Source organism: Larimichthys crocea, chromosome XVI, assembly GCF_000972845.2.
Source record: "Larimichthys crocea isolate SSNF chromosome XVI, L_crocea_2.0, whole genome shotgun sequence".
In the NCBI taxonomy this organism is placed as follows: Eukaryota; Metazoa; Chordata; class Actinopteri; family Sciaenidae; genus Larimichthys; species Larimichthys crocea.
Window position 1 is genome coordinate 18,871,401 of NC_040026.1, and position 13,724 is coordinate 18,885,124.

At 42.5% G+C, this 13,724-nt stretch overlaps 1 protein-coding gene across 2 annotated transcripts in view; it reads left to right on the plus strand.

The window, feature by feature from the left end:
* Window positions 1–12,419, plus strand: part of nrg3b (neuregulin 3b) — a 176,892-nt gene extending 164,473 nt beyond the window's left edge. For both annotated transcript variants that reach the window (XM_027289381.1, XM_027289382.1), the window contains 3 exons: window positions 3,092–3,198; window positions 7,971–8,153; window positions 11,454–12,419. In XM_027289381.1, the coding sequence (XP_027145182.1) occupies window positions 3,092–3,198; window positions 7,971–8,153; window positions 11,454–12,207 (1,044 nt within the window). In that variant the 3' untranslated portion in view covers window positions 12,208–12,419. The remainder of the gene's footprint in view (window positions 1–3,091; window positions 3,199–7,970; window positions 8,154–11,453) is intronic.
* Window positions 12,420–13,724: the final 1,305 nt, after the last annotated feature.

Consider the following 13,724-nt stretch of genomic DNA (forward strand, 5'->3'; position numbering starts at 1 on the left):
CAAGGAAAGATGAACAGGTGAAACCTTTTCCACAGATTTGACACCGCAAACCAAGACCACTTCTTCCCTCCACCCACTCCCTCAGCTTGCAACCATCTTAGGGAGACGGACGACGTGTGCTGTGGGTGGTGCAGTCCTGCGAGTTCACTGGGTTCTTTTTTTCTTTTTAAAGGAGTAGTTAGGCTGACAAAACGGCAAAAAAACTAAAATAAAATAGCCCACAAGAAAGAGCAGAATGTTCCGAGAAAAAGAGGCTCCAAACATTTCGGTGTACGCTGCATAACTGCCTGGCATCGGAGCACGGCGGCTTCCACTGTGCGCATCTGAGGCGGTGAGGTGGAGGATGAGGGCGGTGAGCTGGAAACAAAAAGGCTGGCTCTGTCGAGGCAGGTGCAGAGGGGAGGAGGATGGAGCTAAAGTCCATTCTGATTAGTGTCTCCCATACTGTGTCTATGATGAACTCATGCACCACTCCGGTGTCTTTAACCTCCCTCAAAAAATATGTCAACTCCCTGAACTCATTTCCCCTCAAGGCATGCTGAGTAACACAGTATATGCTGACATCATTGTTACACAATGATTCTCGAGCCTCTTTTTTAAAATAGGCACCTGGCCACCTGTACTGCCTCTATATAGCACCTTCTGTGTGCACCTGTGATGGTGCATGCAGTATTTGTACATATATCTGTGTTGTTGTTGGGGTTTTTTTCACCATCTGTGCAAATATGCATATATTTGCACATCTGGAAACGTTCATGTGCATATGTTCCCTCCATCTGTAATCCTCAGTTTGAATGGCCATGTGAATTGTGCACGCTCCTGTGCTTAACTGTAAATACTAGGAATCATATACGATGATGTGACTCGTTTCGAGGGACTTTTAAGGGCAAGGAGACCAAAAGAAAGATAGAAATGTAATTGCATGGTTAAAACACCACCCACCTCCTCTGAGACTTGAATCAACACCTCTCTCTTGCGATAAAAAAAAATTGTGTCCCTGAAACAGACATGCACCAACATGAAGGAATAGGGGGGGGGGGACACAGACTGGGAAGATGAGACACAAAAACTGAATTCCCATCAGCCAGAAGCTGGTGTGGTGGTAGCTAACTAACCTAGCCTCAGACTAAGAAGATACTGATTCGCCCTCAGGAATGAGCCAGAGCTAGGGCTGAGCATACAGCATGAATACTTCATGGGGATAGAGAATGGTAAAAGCCACAGAGCAGAGCCTTGTGTACCAAACTCCACAGAAATATGACCTCAGAATATTTTAATAAAAGCTCTGGTGTGACACAAGGCTGTGTTCTGTTACCCCAAAGTCGATTCCACAATACTCTGAGGTCATAATGTTCTCCAAGACACAGTGTCTGCTTTCTACAAGACAAGACTTACACCTTGCAAGCACAGATTCTTGGACCGCGAATGCTTTTTAAATATGATTTCTGATTCTTTTACAAAAAAAAAAATAACTGCAGAAGACGAAGCTGAGCACAAGACTAATAATAAGTAATCCGAGTGGATATTTGTTTCATTGAAATATCTGAAACTCCAGCTGAAAAAGTTTAAATAAATTGGTTTCCATTTTCATATTAATAGAATGTTTAAAATACGTCCATGAAGGTAGGTAGTTTGAGGGCGCAGTGCCATCAGAGAATTAACCTGGGTGGAAGAATTTTAGTCACTTGTTCATGAAGTGTCATGACAGCGGGTGGGGATGATTTGAAAGCTTTTGTAGGTGTATTCATGTATTTATGATTAATTAAAGGACAGGCCAGTGCGGCTTAAAAAATAATAACGCTGTCAACAGTTACAAAAAACTATGCTAATGTGCATGTCGGTGAATAACTCTTAAAACAACTGATTACTCAGAGCCAATTTTGTGTTTTTGCCATCAGCGAGCGGTCACGTCTCGGCTCAGGGAGCTGACACAGTTTGAGCAGTAAACTACATCTGCTGGTGGTTTGTTGTGCTGCTTGCCCACTGATTGTCCTTCATGAAGAATGGTCAAATATCCCATTATGCACAGTTCAGGACCTGGTAATCCAAGGAGGATTAATGCTGCTCCAAATGCATAGCTTTTTCCCTTTCTTCTTGTTATGTAGATTTCTTTATTATTCCATCAGACTCCTGTATTTTTCCCCCTTGAAATAAATCCACGTTGCGTTGTGTTTAGCCACAAGTGGCATAAAACAAGGCGAGAGTGAGATAGGAGGGAACAAGTGAAATAGGTTACGCCATGCAGGTCTGCCATTGTCTGCCACAAGCTATTTATTTTATCCCCTGACATAGATATCATCCTCCAGGAAAGTTTGCTACAGCAATTGTTCCAGAAAGCGAGGCATTCTTCACCCGCAGGGTATATGAGAGGGTGGCCAAAATGATCCTGTTTTCTTGCACAACTAGGGAACTAGCAGTAACAGCTCCCTCTGGGAGTCAGGAGCGTAAGGGAGGAAAAAATAAAAAATAAAAAAAGAGGCTTATCATGAACGAGAACCCTGAACCAGCTCTAAGTCACATGCGATTGCTTTAATGATGTACAATCAGAGCAACAGAAAGAGCAGAAGAGGAAGGTGCTGTAACTGGAATAACAAAAATTATCTCATGACTCAGTGTTTCACACGGGGGGGGCATTCATGGTTCGCCGTGCCAGGACTCTGTCCTCTCTGGGGCCTGTTGTAAGATAATGGTGTTCATTTTGATAAGGCTAAAAAGGAAAGAATTGAGGGTGGTGAGATTCTTTAGGAAGCCATTAATGTAATCTCGTGTGGGATTAATTCTTTAGCGCAGCAGGTTTGCTGTGGAGTTTATTCACAAAGCGTCCACTCCGTAATCTGCAGTTTAAAATGTAAAGTGTAATTAAAGAGACTCTTCCTGGCTGAAGGGGGGGGGGATACATCAGTGAGAGAACATCCTCAACCTGTCTGGGGACTTGCTGCTAAAGCACAAACAGTATCCTCAGTGTTATATATTATACCCTGTGCCTTCACTTGTAATCGCTTACACCTGTCTTTTACTTTTACATAGCACGAGGACACGTTCTGATGTTTCGCCGCTTGATGCATGCACTGCTCTTCTTCGTTTTTCCCAGAGCTGCAGTTCCCATGGATCGGCCGGTAAGGGCGGCAGCGTGGCGCCCGGCACATCGGCAGCAGCCCCACCTCTTCTCAGCAGAGCGTCTAAAGGGAAACGCTTCAGGTGAAAACTTGCAATCCTTTTATCTCCAGCACCGTTCCTTGTCTTTCACTTTGATTATGTCCAGATTCAAGAGGTGGCTGAGTAAGAAATCTAATCATCTCTGCAATGTGGTAGAATATATAGACCTCAAAATAATAAACAGATCATTTGAATGATTGTTAGAAGGATTTATGGTGATTGTGAAGTGGGAGAATGTTAATATATATCTTGGATACACTGCCTTGTCTTACACAAGCTTCCCTGAGTGCAAATGGGATCAGAATCAGACATTATATTGGAGGATTATTGGTGTAGCTAGTTTAATAAAATGAAAATGATATTCTCTCAAAATAGTTGAGAAAGTATATGTCTTTATTTACACGGCATGTCCAGGAAATCGCGCAGTTATTAAATGTGCACTGTGAAATGACTACTCGCACACTGATAGGGAAGAGGAGACGTCCTCCGAGGAGTGAATCTGAATGTGCAGACTTAAACACCGATTGAACAGACTTCCTTTTCATGTCATCCTTCAAAGGACAAGAAGATTCAACAAAAAATTAACAGCATTTAGCTACAAGGGATCTCAGAAGTGCTCGCGCCTTTGTGATCACTGCAGTCGGTATCAAATGCTGCCATTTGAAATCCTCAGAAGAGCATGGGAATGTGGGTATAGAGCAATGCTACGATGTCCCTAGCTGGGATGTTTACAGAAAAGCTTCATTTGCTTTGATAATTTGGTTGGAGGCACACTGACAATTTGTGACATCCAGCCACGCGACGTGCAAGAATTTATTTTCCATAGCACCTATTACACTTATTGTTGGCAGTTCACTTAAAAAACGTTAGGATGCTGATGAAAGTCAAATCTGATGGCGTTGAGCAGCATTGTGTTGCAACTGCTGTGTGTAATGGGAAGCTAAAGAGAACAGGCTGTGCATAAGGGACATTTTATTTCAAGTCTCATTACGTTGCTTTGTGCATTAGACAGTCTCCCATTGTTATGTAGTGAGGACATGGAGTACGGGATGTACAATGATTAGAGGCAGCTATATTTGCAGAGATAAGGGGGGGTTGTCTGTATACAGTCAGAAGGGGTTTTTTTTAGATGTCTGGTTTACTGTGATGACAACTTTACTGAAAAATCCCACTGAGGTGGCAGTTGCTCTCTGTTTTAATGGACCAGTGCTGTGTCACAGAGGAAAAGTTTTTTTTTTTTTTCCAAAAAGCTTGTCATATGTGGCTGCGGGGAGGGTGCCAACTTGTCCTGGCTTTTTTTATTCTCCACAGTGTCATGCAGGTGTTTCATGGAGGGCAGCTGACAGTCAATCATCTGTTCAGCTTGTTCTCAGAGTAGGAGGAGGCAAGGGAGAGAGAACTAGACTGTGATGGATGATGTTGAGATGCTTTCAGCTATTGACCTGAGAAACTGGACTTACACTGCGCGCTATCAGGAGAAATGTCCCATAAAAAACATGTCAATATGTATGGCATCAATATCTCTGCAAAAGGTTACCTGTGCGTCACATGGCTTTATGGCTGCACGAGCATGTGCAGATTGATTCACGTGCTTGAACGCAGAATATATCTGTTAAACTGGGATTGTGACACTGTAGGCATCACATAAATCATTGAAAATATAGACATAAGATGTATGAAAAAGCTCTTTCACCATATACGACAGGTCTGAGGCTGTACTTGGGAATTTGAGCTAAATGCTAACGTGCTACTCACAATGACAATGCTGTCGTTAGGTATAATGTTTTGCATTTTTACCACATGTTGAATATGTCGACGTGGATATCTCTCAGACCTGCAGGCAAGCCGAATAACGCCTAGGTGCTCAAACAGGACCCACCTGTCAATCAAAGCGTCCACGTTGTATAATAATATTTATTATGTACAGTGGTCCCTCGTTTATCGCGGGGGACACGTTCTAAAAATAACCCGCAATAAACGAAATCCGCGAAGTAAGTTTTACAGTTATTATACATGTTTTAAGGCCGTAAAACCCCTAACCACACACTTTTATACACCTTTTTACACGCATTTTGTACAGTACTCCCTTAGTTAATCAGGACGCAGAACACATTGGGCGTTCATACTGTGCAGTACGCTGTAAAAAAAAAAGCATGCAAAATTACCCTAAAAAAATCCGCGAAACAGCGAGTCCGCGAAAAGTGAACCGCGTTATAGCGAGGGACGACTGTGTATGTATATAATTTGAACAGGTGACCTCAATAGAAATTCAGACTCAGTACTTGTCATGAACAATTAAATTGGCTATAGAGAAGAAAACCAGCTTAAAACGTGTTTATTTCTGTTGTGAAATTGGACATTTTAACATGGGGGCCTATGGTGATTGACATGTTCTGTAACCAGCCTCAAGTGGCCGTTTGAGGAACTGCAGATTTTGGCATCAGCTTCACTTCACAGCCACAAAGGTTTCCATTTGACTTTTTTTTTTAACTATTTTTTAGGCTACCTGGTGCCAAACATAAAAAATTCTAGATAGTCAGACTAACACTTTTTTTTGTATGCAGCACAGTGCTTGTTGCACACATGTCACCGGGGGGGAAAAAATGAACAAATCAATCATTTTGAGTCAATCATTTCCAATTTTATACGTTCTGAATAAACTGACCAGCACAGCTCGTTCTGTTCTGCCTCTTCTCGAGCATATTTCCAAGTTGCGCTGCCAGCACAATGTGATGGAAATAACACCGTCCAAGTCGATGTATAATCATCATCAATCATTGTTTTCATTTGGGCTATTGTGAAATTTGATCAATCACCAAGATTCCATTGCGATGATTGGATTATGAGGAAACTGTTGTACCATAGACTAATCAATATGCTCAAGTCGAGTCGGTGAGCGTGAGTTTTTCATATGCTCCGGAGACAGATACATCAGAAGTGCTGTAAAGGGTTATCCTGCTGGTTCTGTGAAGAGTTATGTTTACTCTCTTTATATGATATACTGTTTGAGACCTAGCTCTTGTTCTTCATCACATGACGTCCTCCGGTCTTTTCTGACTCTTTCTGCAACGTCCAATAAAAAGCATAAAGAGAGAAGAACCGATTAAAAAGTGTGCTGGATTACTCTCACAGCCAGGCTTACCCATTTAACATCGGGAGGCCGTGCATTTTTGGTGAATTGTAGAGATTAGCAGCTGCCTTTTAGTTTTAGACCTTTAACATTTAACATCCAATAATTACAACAGTCTGTTTTTTCCCCCCCATAAAAAACATTAATTTTTCCAGCTTTCTGTTAATCCTAATTAAAAAAATCAGCATGCTAATAGCCCGCAAAACTGACATAACTCAGCTTTATTCATATTAAGTTTTTACAACATCTATACAATACAAAAGCTAATGCTGGCAAAGACTAGAACCAACATTAGCCATGCTTATTGTTCCATGTGACGGACATTTAGAAATGATTGTAGCTGAATATTTTGTACAATGTTCCAGTCAGCTATTAATAAGCAAACATCTACTGAACTATTTAGTTCAGTGCATGAATTAAAAATGAACGAAGCAGGTCAGTTTAAGGACAAGCTGGAAAATCTTAAAGTTCGGACATTTTCTTGATTACTATTTAAATTCGGTCCTCTACTTACTTACATGCATGTCCTATTTTTGTCATGTGTGGCTGCTGCAATGCCGAATTATTCAAGAGTCAATCAAGCTGGGAGAATGTTGTCACTGATTTGTGTTTGGTGCTTCAGTACAAAGCACCCAGCAGTAATAATATGTCTTATCTAAGATAATCAGATGACCCACCGATCACAAAGCAGGCAAGAGACAGAGACGCAGTGTTGAAATGTATTCAAATAAACTCAGACTGTTTAGGCCTGTATTTCATCATCTCACATGTACACATCAGCTTGCAATATAGTGCCGAATAACTTTCAGTCACATTTGGTGTCATTGCTTTATTGCTGCAGACGTGCAGGGCTCTGCTTTGAAGCCGACCACCCGCTGCCCACAGAACAATGTGCCCAGGCAGGAAGCAGGCATAGCCTCTAAAAACTGCCATTTCCATCCCTAACGGCAGCAGTATATCAATATGTACTGTTCATTTTCATGTGGATATAAGAAATATGCCTGTGTGTACAATATATACCAGCATATAGCTACAAGACTTCAGCAAATACACAAAACTTGTTCCAGAAGTACTTGCATTTTGTCCATGCAGGCTTCGTAGCTCTATGGTTTGAGTTGTTCATGGCCATTCATGGTCCCCAGATGATGAATCATATAAGTTTTGGTGATCTACTTTTTCCTCTAGAGCCATCATGAGGGCATGTGTAGTTTCCAAGAGAGATATCTCGACAAATATCCGATGGATTGTCGCAGAAGTTATTCAGGGTCCACAGAGGATAAACCGGTGACTTTTAATCAGGTCAAATCTTCCATTTTCCCCAGGACTTTGGTCTATGACCAGATAGTCGCGTCCCCATCAGCCTCAGCAATCCTCCTAATCCTACAGTAGCATTCTGATGTCGACGTTTCGCTCAAAGCACAGCCAGGGCTGTAGACACTTTCTTCTCTTCCTCTGTTTGATTGAACCATCACAAATGATTTAACGTTTATGTAAATTGCATTGCTTACTGGTAAATTAGTGGAATATAATCCTTTTTTCCCAGTCAAACATCAAAAACAAAGAGGTCAATCCATTTTACAGCCGTGAACACAGGACACGAGATGCATTTTATACAATGACTTTAATTAGTGAGTCCTGTTTGTAGTGTGTTGACTTATTTACTCCCTTTCCCGTCTGGTTACAGGAGTAGTTCCCTTTCACTCAGTCCTGCCCAACAACGGAGGGAGAATACGTACTTCAGGACTCCGCCCATTTCCAGAGGAAAACACAAATTAACGACAAATCTCATCGACGGATCGAGAGCGTCTGGCCACGTCTACAAACACTTGCAGGAGGACGAGTCAACGGATATAGAGTCGATAAAAAGGTGAAACTTTTTCTGTATTTTTGTTATTTTTTTTATTATTATTATGTTTGTTTGATCCTGAAAGAGGAAATTCTCTTTGCTACCACTCCAACGCTGAGGTCAAATAGTTCAGTTCGGTGATACGGACCCCCCGGACTAACTGGGGTTAAGTTGGAGTGGCAGAAAGGATAATTTTGGAAGAAATGAGTTTATGGCTGAAATGCTCTCAGTTTAAATCCGCGGACTGGCTTATGAAATCTGATCCAGGGAAAATAAATGAGATCTGCTGTGCCCTCCTGCAAGTGGGACTGTCACAATTAATTTGGAGAACATACTTGATCCCACCAGCTCAACATTATCACTGTGCTGGGGAAGTCTAAGATATGAGCCTGTGTGTAATCCTCCATATACTTGCCACTGGGCCGTTCTTGTGAATGAAAATGTGTTGACTATGGGTGGTTTCATCAGGGTTAACGACGCCAAGGCTAATTACCAGATAATACACGAGTTCACACGAATTTCAAGATGGCAGAATGGTTTGATTTTTGGCTAAATGTGCGAGCATTATGTGGAAGCTTCACGGTTCGCATATCAAATAAATAATGACATTTTTCACGAGCTAAATATGGAGCCATATTGGGTGTCTGCAGCCTTCTAGAACAAGACTAGAAATTGCTGAGGATTCATTTCATGCACTCACACATCTTGAGTTCTCCTCGTGCTCATCCTGACGTCGAGTGAGGACAGCAGCGAGTTGCCCTATTTCCATGGCTATCATAAGCAGAAGCACAGCTACTGGCGCTGTTTCAGAAGGCATTAAAAAGCAAGGGAGGGTTTTTTTTTGGCAGAGTCACGTCTCGCCAGTCGGCTATCTGAGGGCTTAAAATAACTTACACGTTTTGAAAAGTACAGTCTGATGATCCTTGCTGGCGCGGGTACAAAAAAAAGGTAGCCCGATGTGAAACCCTCGCTGGCACAGTCGTTATCAAAGAGTGATCATGCAGCGAAGGGGAGGGAGGAGATGATCCGTGTAGAGACAAAGTTGCTTATTGTTTCACATCAGTTCAAAGTCTTTCTGCAGATTCTAATAAGATTTATTGTTACATAACATCTGTTAAACCTGGAAAATATCTTGTTGTTTCCCAAAGTAGCACAGGGCAAAGCGTCGGCTGACCTGGCATTTCCTCTGGAACAACTGGAAACATTTTAATTATTGAAACTTTTACTTACAGATGCAGAAGAAGCATCCTTAAGACTAGGCAGTCTTATTTAGCATATGACTCATGAAACAGCCTAATTCGCTGTCAGCGTTTGCAACCGGAGCGACGGCAGCGTTATCCGAAACGTCTGTCATTAAAGCAGAAGTGTCCCTCGCGCATTCCCGGCGCACTTAAAAGTGCCTAGCAATGTTCCTATTAGCATGCCAACCTGATTGAGCATTACAGTGACTTGTAAGACACACACACACACACACACACACACACACTGCGAGCTGCCAAAACTCTTTATGTAACCTATTTCCATAATTTACATTTTTAAAACAAAGCTCCACGGAGCTCAGCAAGTTCTTTCAAAATGGTTTGTACAGACAGAGAGATCCTCGCAGGAGCACAACACACACACACACACACACACGCAACACACACTTTTTCGTGCAGACAGAATGACAAACTAACTAACTAATAAAGAAGCTAATGAGAATTCTTTCTAAGGGGCGAAATCTGTAAGCTATAAGCTATTGGATCTAACAGTCTTTAAGAGAAGAAATAAGAGGGCTTCTCCTCTTCTTGCGGATAAGATTGCATTTGTACGGTTAAACAATTTAGATCTCATTAGCCATTGATAATTCCCTTGCAGATCCATCAGTGGAGTATATTCCTCTGGCCTTCAGGAGGTTGGAATGACGTATTTTTCTCGACTTGCCAGCCGTGCAACAACAAGCTACCAAGCTTTACAGCCCCTCTCCTCCTCCTCCTCTTCCTCCTCCTCCTCCTCCTGCTCCCCCCCACCACCACCTCTCCCTTGTTGCCATGGATACACCCCTCTCATCTCTGGAAATGAGAAATGGGATGTGGAAAGGAGAGTGAGAGAACGAGGGAGAGAGAGAGAGAGAGAGAGAGAGAGAGAGTGCAGCGAGGGAAAGATGGAGGCGCGCAGCACGGTGTGGCAGGAAGTGTTAGAAAAAGAGGCGAGAGCAGACAAACAAACAACCAGAGTACGCTCGCGCGTGTTTCCCGTTTCGTGACAACAAATCCCTGCAGAGTATTGTCAGTTCCATTACCCAGTGTCAAAACATATATTTACCCGTTGCAGATAAGGAGAGAATTGAAGGCAAATTTGCTACGGGAGTTATTTTTAAACATGTTCTGATCTGCCGGATTTACCTCCAGCTTGCAGTCGCCCCCCCCTTCTAATGCAGAGGGAGGAGTGGGGAGAGTAATTCAATTATTTAAACTTGGTTATGCCACAAACAGTCTCTGAAGGCTGACAATAACACTGGCTGTCTCCTCAGGCTATGCCGGGGTGCTTCTAAATGTGAATTGAGTCTTTAGTAACAATATTAACTCTTGTGCAAATTCAGCACACATACAAACTTACCCACTTGACTCTGAATAAGTTTCCCCCTGCCCCTGCTGTATTATTTTCACGCCGATGCTTTTCCAGCTTGTCGACACCATTTCCTGATCCTTCCCTCATTCGCCACGCGTCGTCGTGCAAACGTACGACACGCTGAGACTCCCACTCCCACAGACGCCCCTAAATTCACCCCCGCGTATCACATTATAGCCATGTCGGACGAGGTGTTGTCTGCGAGAGATTGTGCGGCCAGTCTAATTAGCGATGATGACAAAAAAAATGGAAGATGTGCACGTTTAAGGATGCGATACATAATTAGCCGGCATGCTCACGTAGGACGGGGTCAGGCATGCAGAAGCTGTGTTTGCTAAAGCCTTAAATCTTCAGTAAGGCAGTCATGAGAGAAGGGATTTCGCAATTAAACATTGACACAGCAACAATACAGGCTGCTCATGCCGAGGATTATAAATAATTACACAAGCTTATGAAAGAACAATACCTAAATAATAATAATTTTGTTGCTGTGACATGATTTTTTTTTTTTTGTGGGACTGTGCAGAACGACAACGGAGAGCGGGGGGAATGAAATGGTAAAAAGCCAAAGACTGGCAGCTTTATCGCTATATTCTATATTACACACTCTCTTTTATTCCTCAGAGAAAATAGGTGTCCAGGACAAAAAGGTCACAGTGTAAATGACTCTCATTCTCAACCCGCCATTTCTATTCTTTCCTCTGCCTAAAGGTGTGATTCTGCAAGCGGAAGAGTCGGCGCCCTCCTCAGCAGGACCTCACTCTCTCACTTCGTGGCCAGAAAGGGATGGACTGAGGTCCCCTGCACCCGTCTGGATAAAGCAACAACCTTCCTTCCACCCTCCCTGCGTACCCAATCTGTACCTATCATACCTTCACTCCAAGCGTGTGACCTCGAGGCTAGGAATGCGGAAATGAGTGACCGGAATCAAGGAGGGCTCCTAAAGTGGCACCCCGTGGTGGTTGGAAAGAGAGCGTTGCCCATTAACAATTCTCCCTCTCCCCCCTGTGAGACTGTCGCGCTGGCGTCTGGTGTTATGCCCGGCAGTGTTAGCCCTCCTGCCGCCACCAACGTCCCACCGAGGTCGGAGAAGAATCTCAGCCGTGCACAAACATCCAGCTCCATTGAAATTACAGTGGAACTCGCACAGGAATTAAAACAGAAAAGCATTTCCAGGCCCGTGAAAATATCTGGCTCTCAGAGCGACATCCAACGCAGTGGCACAAACACTCTCCAGGCTGGGACTGTGCAGGAGTCAGACGGGAGAAGTGTCCAATATCCAGCCCGAGTTCTGCATACTGGCAGTGGAACCAGAGGTTTGAAGGCAGCAGGCCAAAGAGAAGCCCAGGGACAGTGCCAAGGTCAGACATCCCTGGTATACGGAGGCGCAAACTGCTCCTTGGCCACCAAAGGACCCAGCTGCAGAGGAAATGGAAACGCGTATGCCAAGCCGTCTGCAAGCTGATTGGATTAACTCTGTAAAGCTTCAAAGACAGTGTTTCCTATAACTGTATACCTTTTGCTGGTGGCGCGGGATGGTTAGGAGGTGGGACCATCTGTGTGTCGCCACACGGACCAATGACAGATGGCCGTTCGATTTTGAAGAAACATGAACAGATTGAACTGCCGTGGAAAAAAAAAAAATATTGACATAACAAAAGACATCAAATTATAAAAGAAAAAAAGAGACAAGCAAACACACATTGTGAATAAATGTGACTCAATAAGGAAAACAAAACCCGTGACTTGAGTGGGAGCTTGACTTAAACAGTGTATTGAAAAAATACCACTATTTAAAAAGGAGCTTCTACTTAGAAACCAAAATAGTGTGTCATCTCTATGTTGTTTCTCTATTGTAAAGAAATGAAATTATATATGTCATATAATATATGTCATATAGACGTATATATATTTGACTACAATTGTGACAAAATAAAGACTAAGATAACAGTGTTAAATAAGAGCTTTGTTCATCTCAGTCCGTTTCTACTACGCGATCTGAAGAACGTGCCTGTGAATCTTTCTCTTTAATACACAAGAGTTATCAATATAAATACAAAAGGTGTTCAAGTCACACCTAACGTGAAGTATGCCAAGGTTAGGACTATTTTAATTAAGGTTTACCCTTTAATCACCATGGAAACAGACACCTGTAGCATGCACGCCTTCCTTTGTTCAGGGTGGTTTTAATCATGCACCTGTTTAGCTATCCATATAACCCCGATCATAGAAAAAAACAAAACAGCTACGCTAATTAAGTATAGCTCATTATTTTTGCTTCAGATATAGATAGCTGTTCTTTAGGTGCGTGCGTGTGTGTGTGTGTGGGTCCACTGGAATTAATGAGAATGTGAAAGGAGGATAAAAGTATTCCCCTGAAATGATCTTCTTTCACACATCAAGGTACAAAAGTGAACGGAGGATAATGGTTAAAGGTTTGGTGATGGAGCATTAACAGAAAAAAAAAGGTATTTCAGTCTATACTCATTATTTCCCATGATGCACGTTATATTGTATCCATGGGCTATAAACACAAAAGAAGATCAACTTCACTGTGTTGAATTATTATAACAATAGCCACGAGGTTCTTGGATGGAAATGGAGCACAGCGGCGTACGAGCCGAAGTACAGTTCTTTATTTATGCCTCATTTACGTTCTGTCTGACTTTCCTCCCTTTCAGGTTCGCAGTGACTACTGGCAAGGTAAGTTGTATAGGATTTACAAAGAGGTGTTCATGGTCTTCATCACTCCTGTGCATGATAAAACTATCTTCACTGTATAAGAAGGGTTTTCACGAAGGTGATTATGAACTTAGGAGCTAAAGGAAGCTGTGAAGGAAAGCTAAAATTACCATACATAGAAAATATTTAAGGTTATAAATATGCACATTTGACAGAATTCACCACAAACTTCACTGAATTTCATTTCTTCTGTATTCATTTTGCAGTGCAAGACCACAAAAGGTGTGCAAATACAGATTG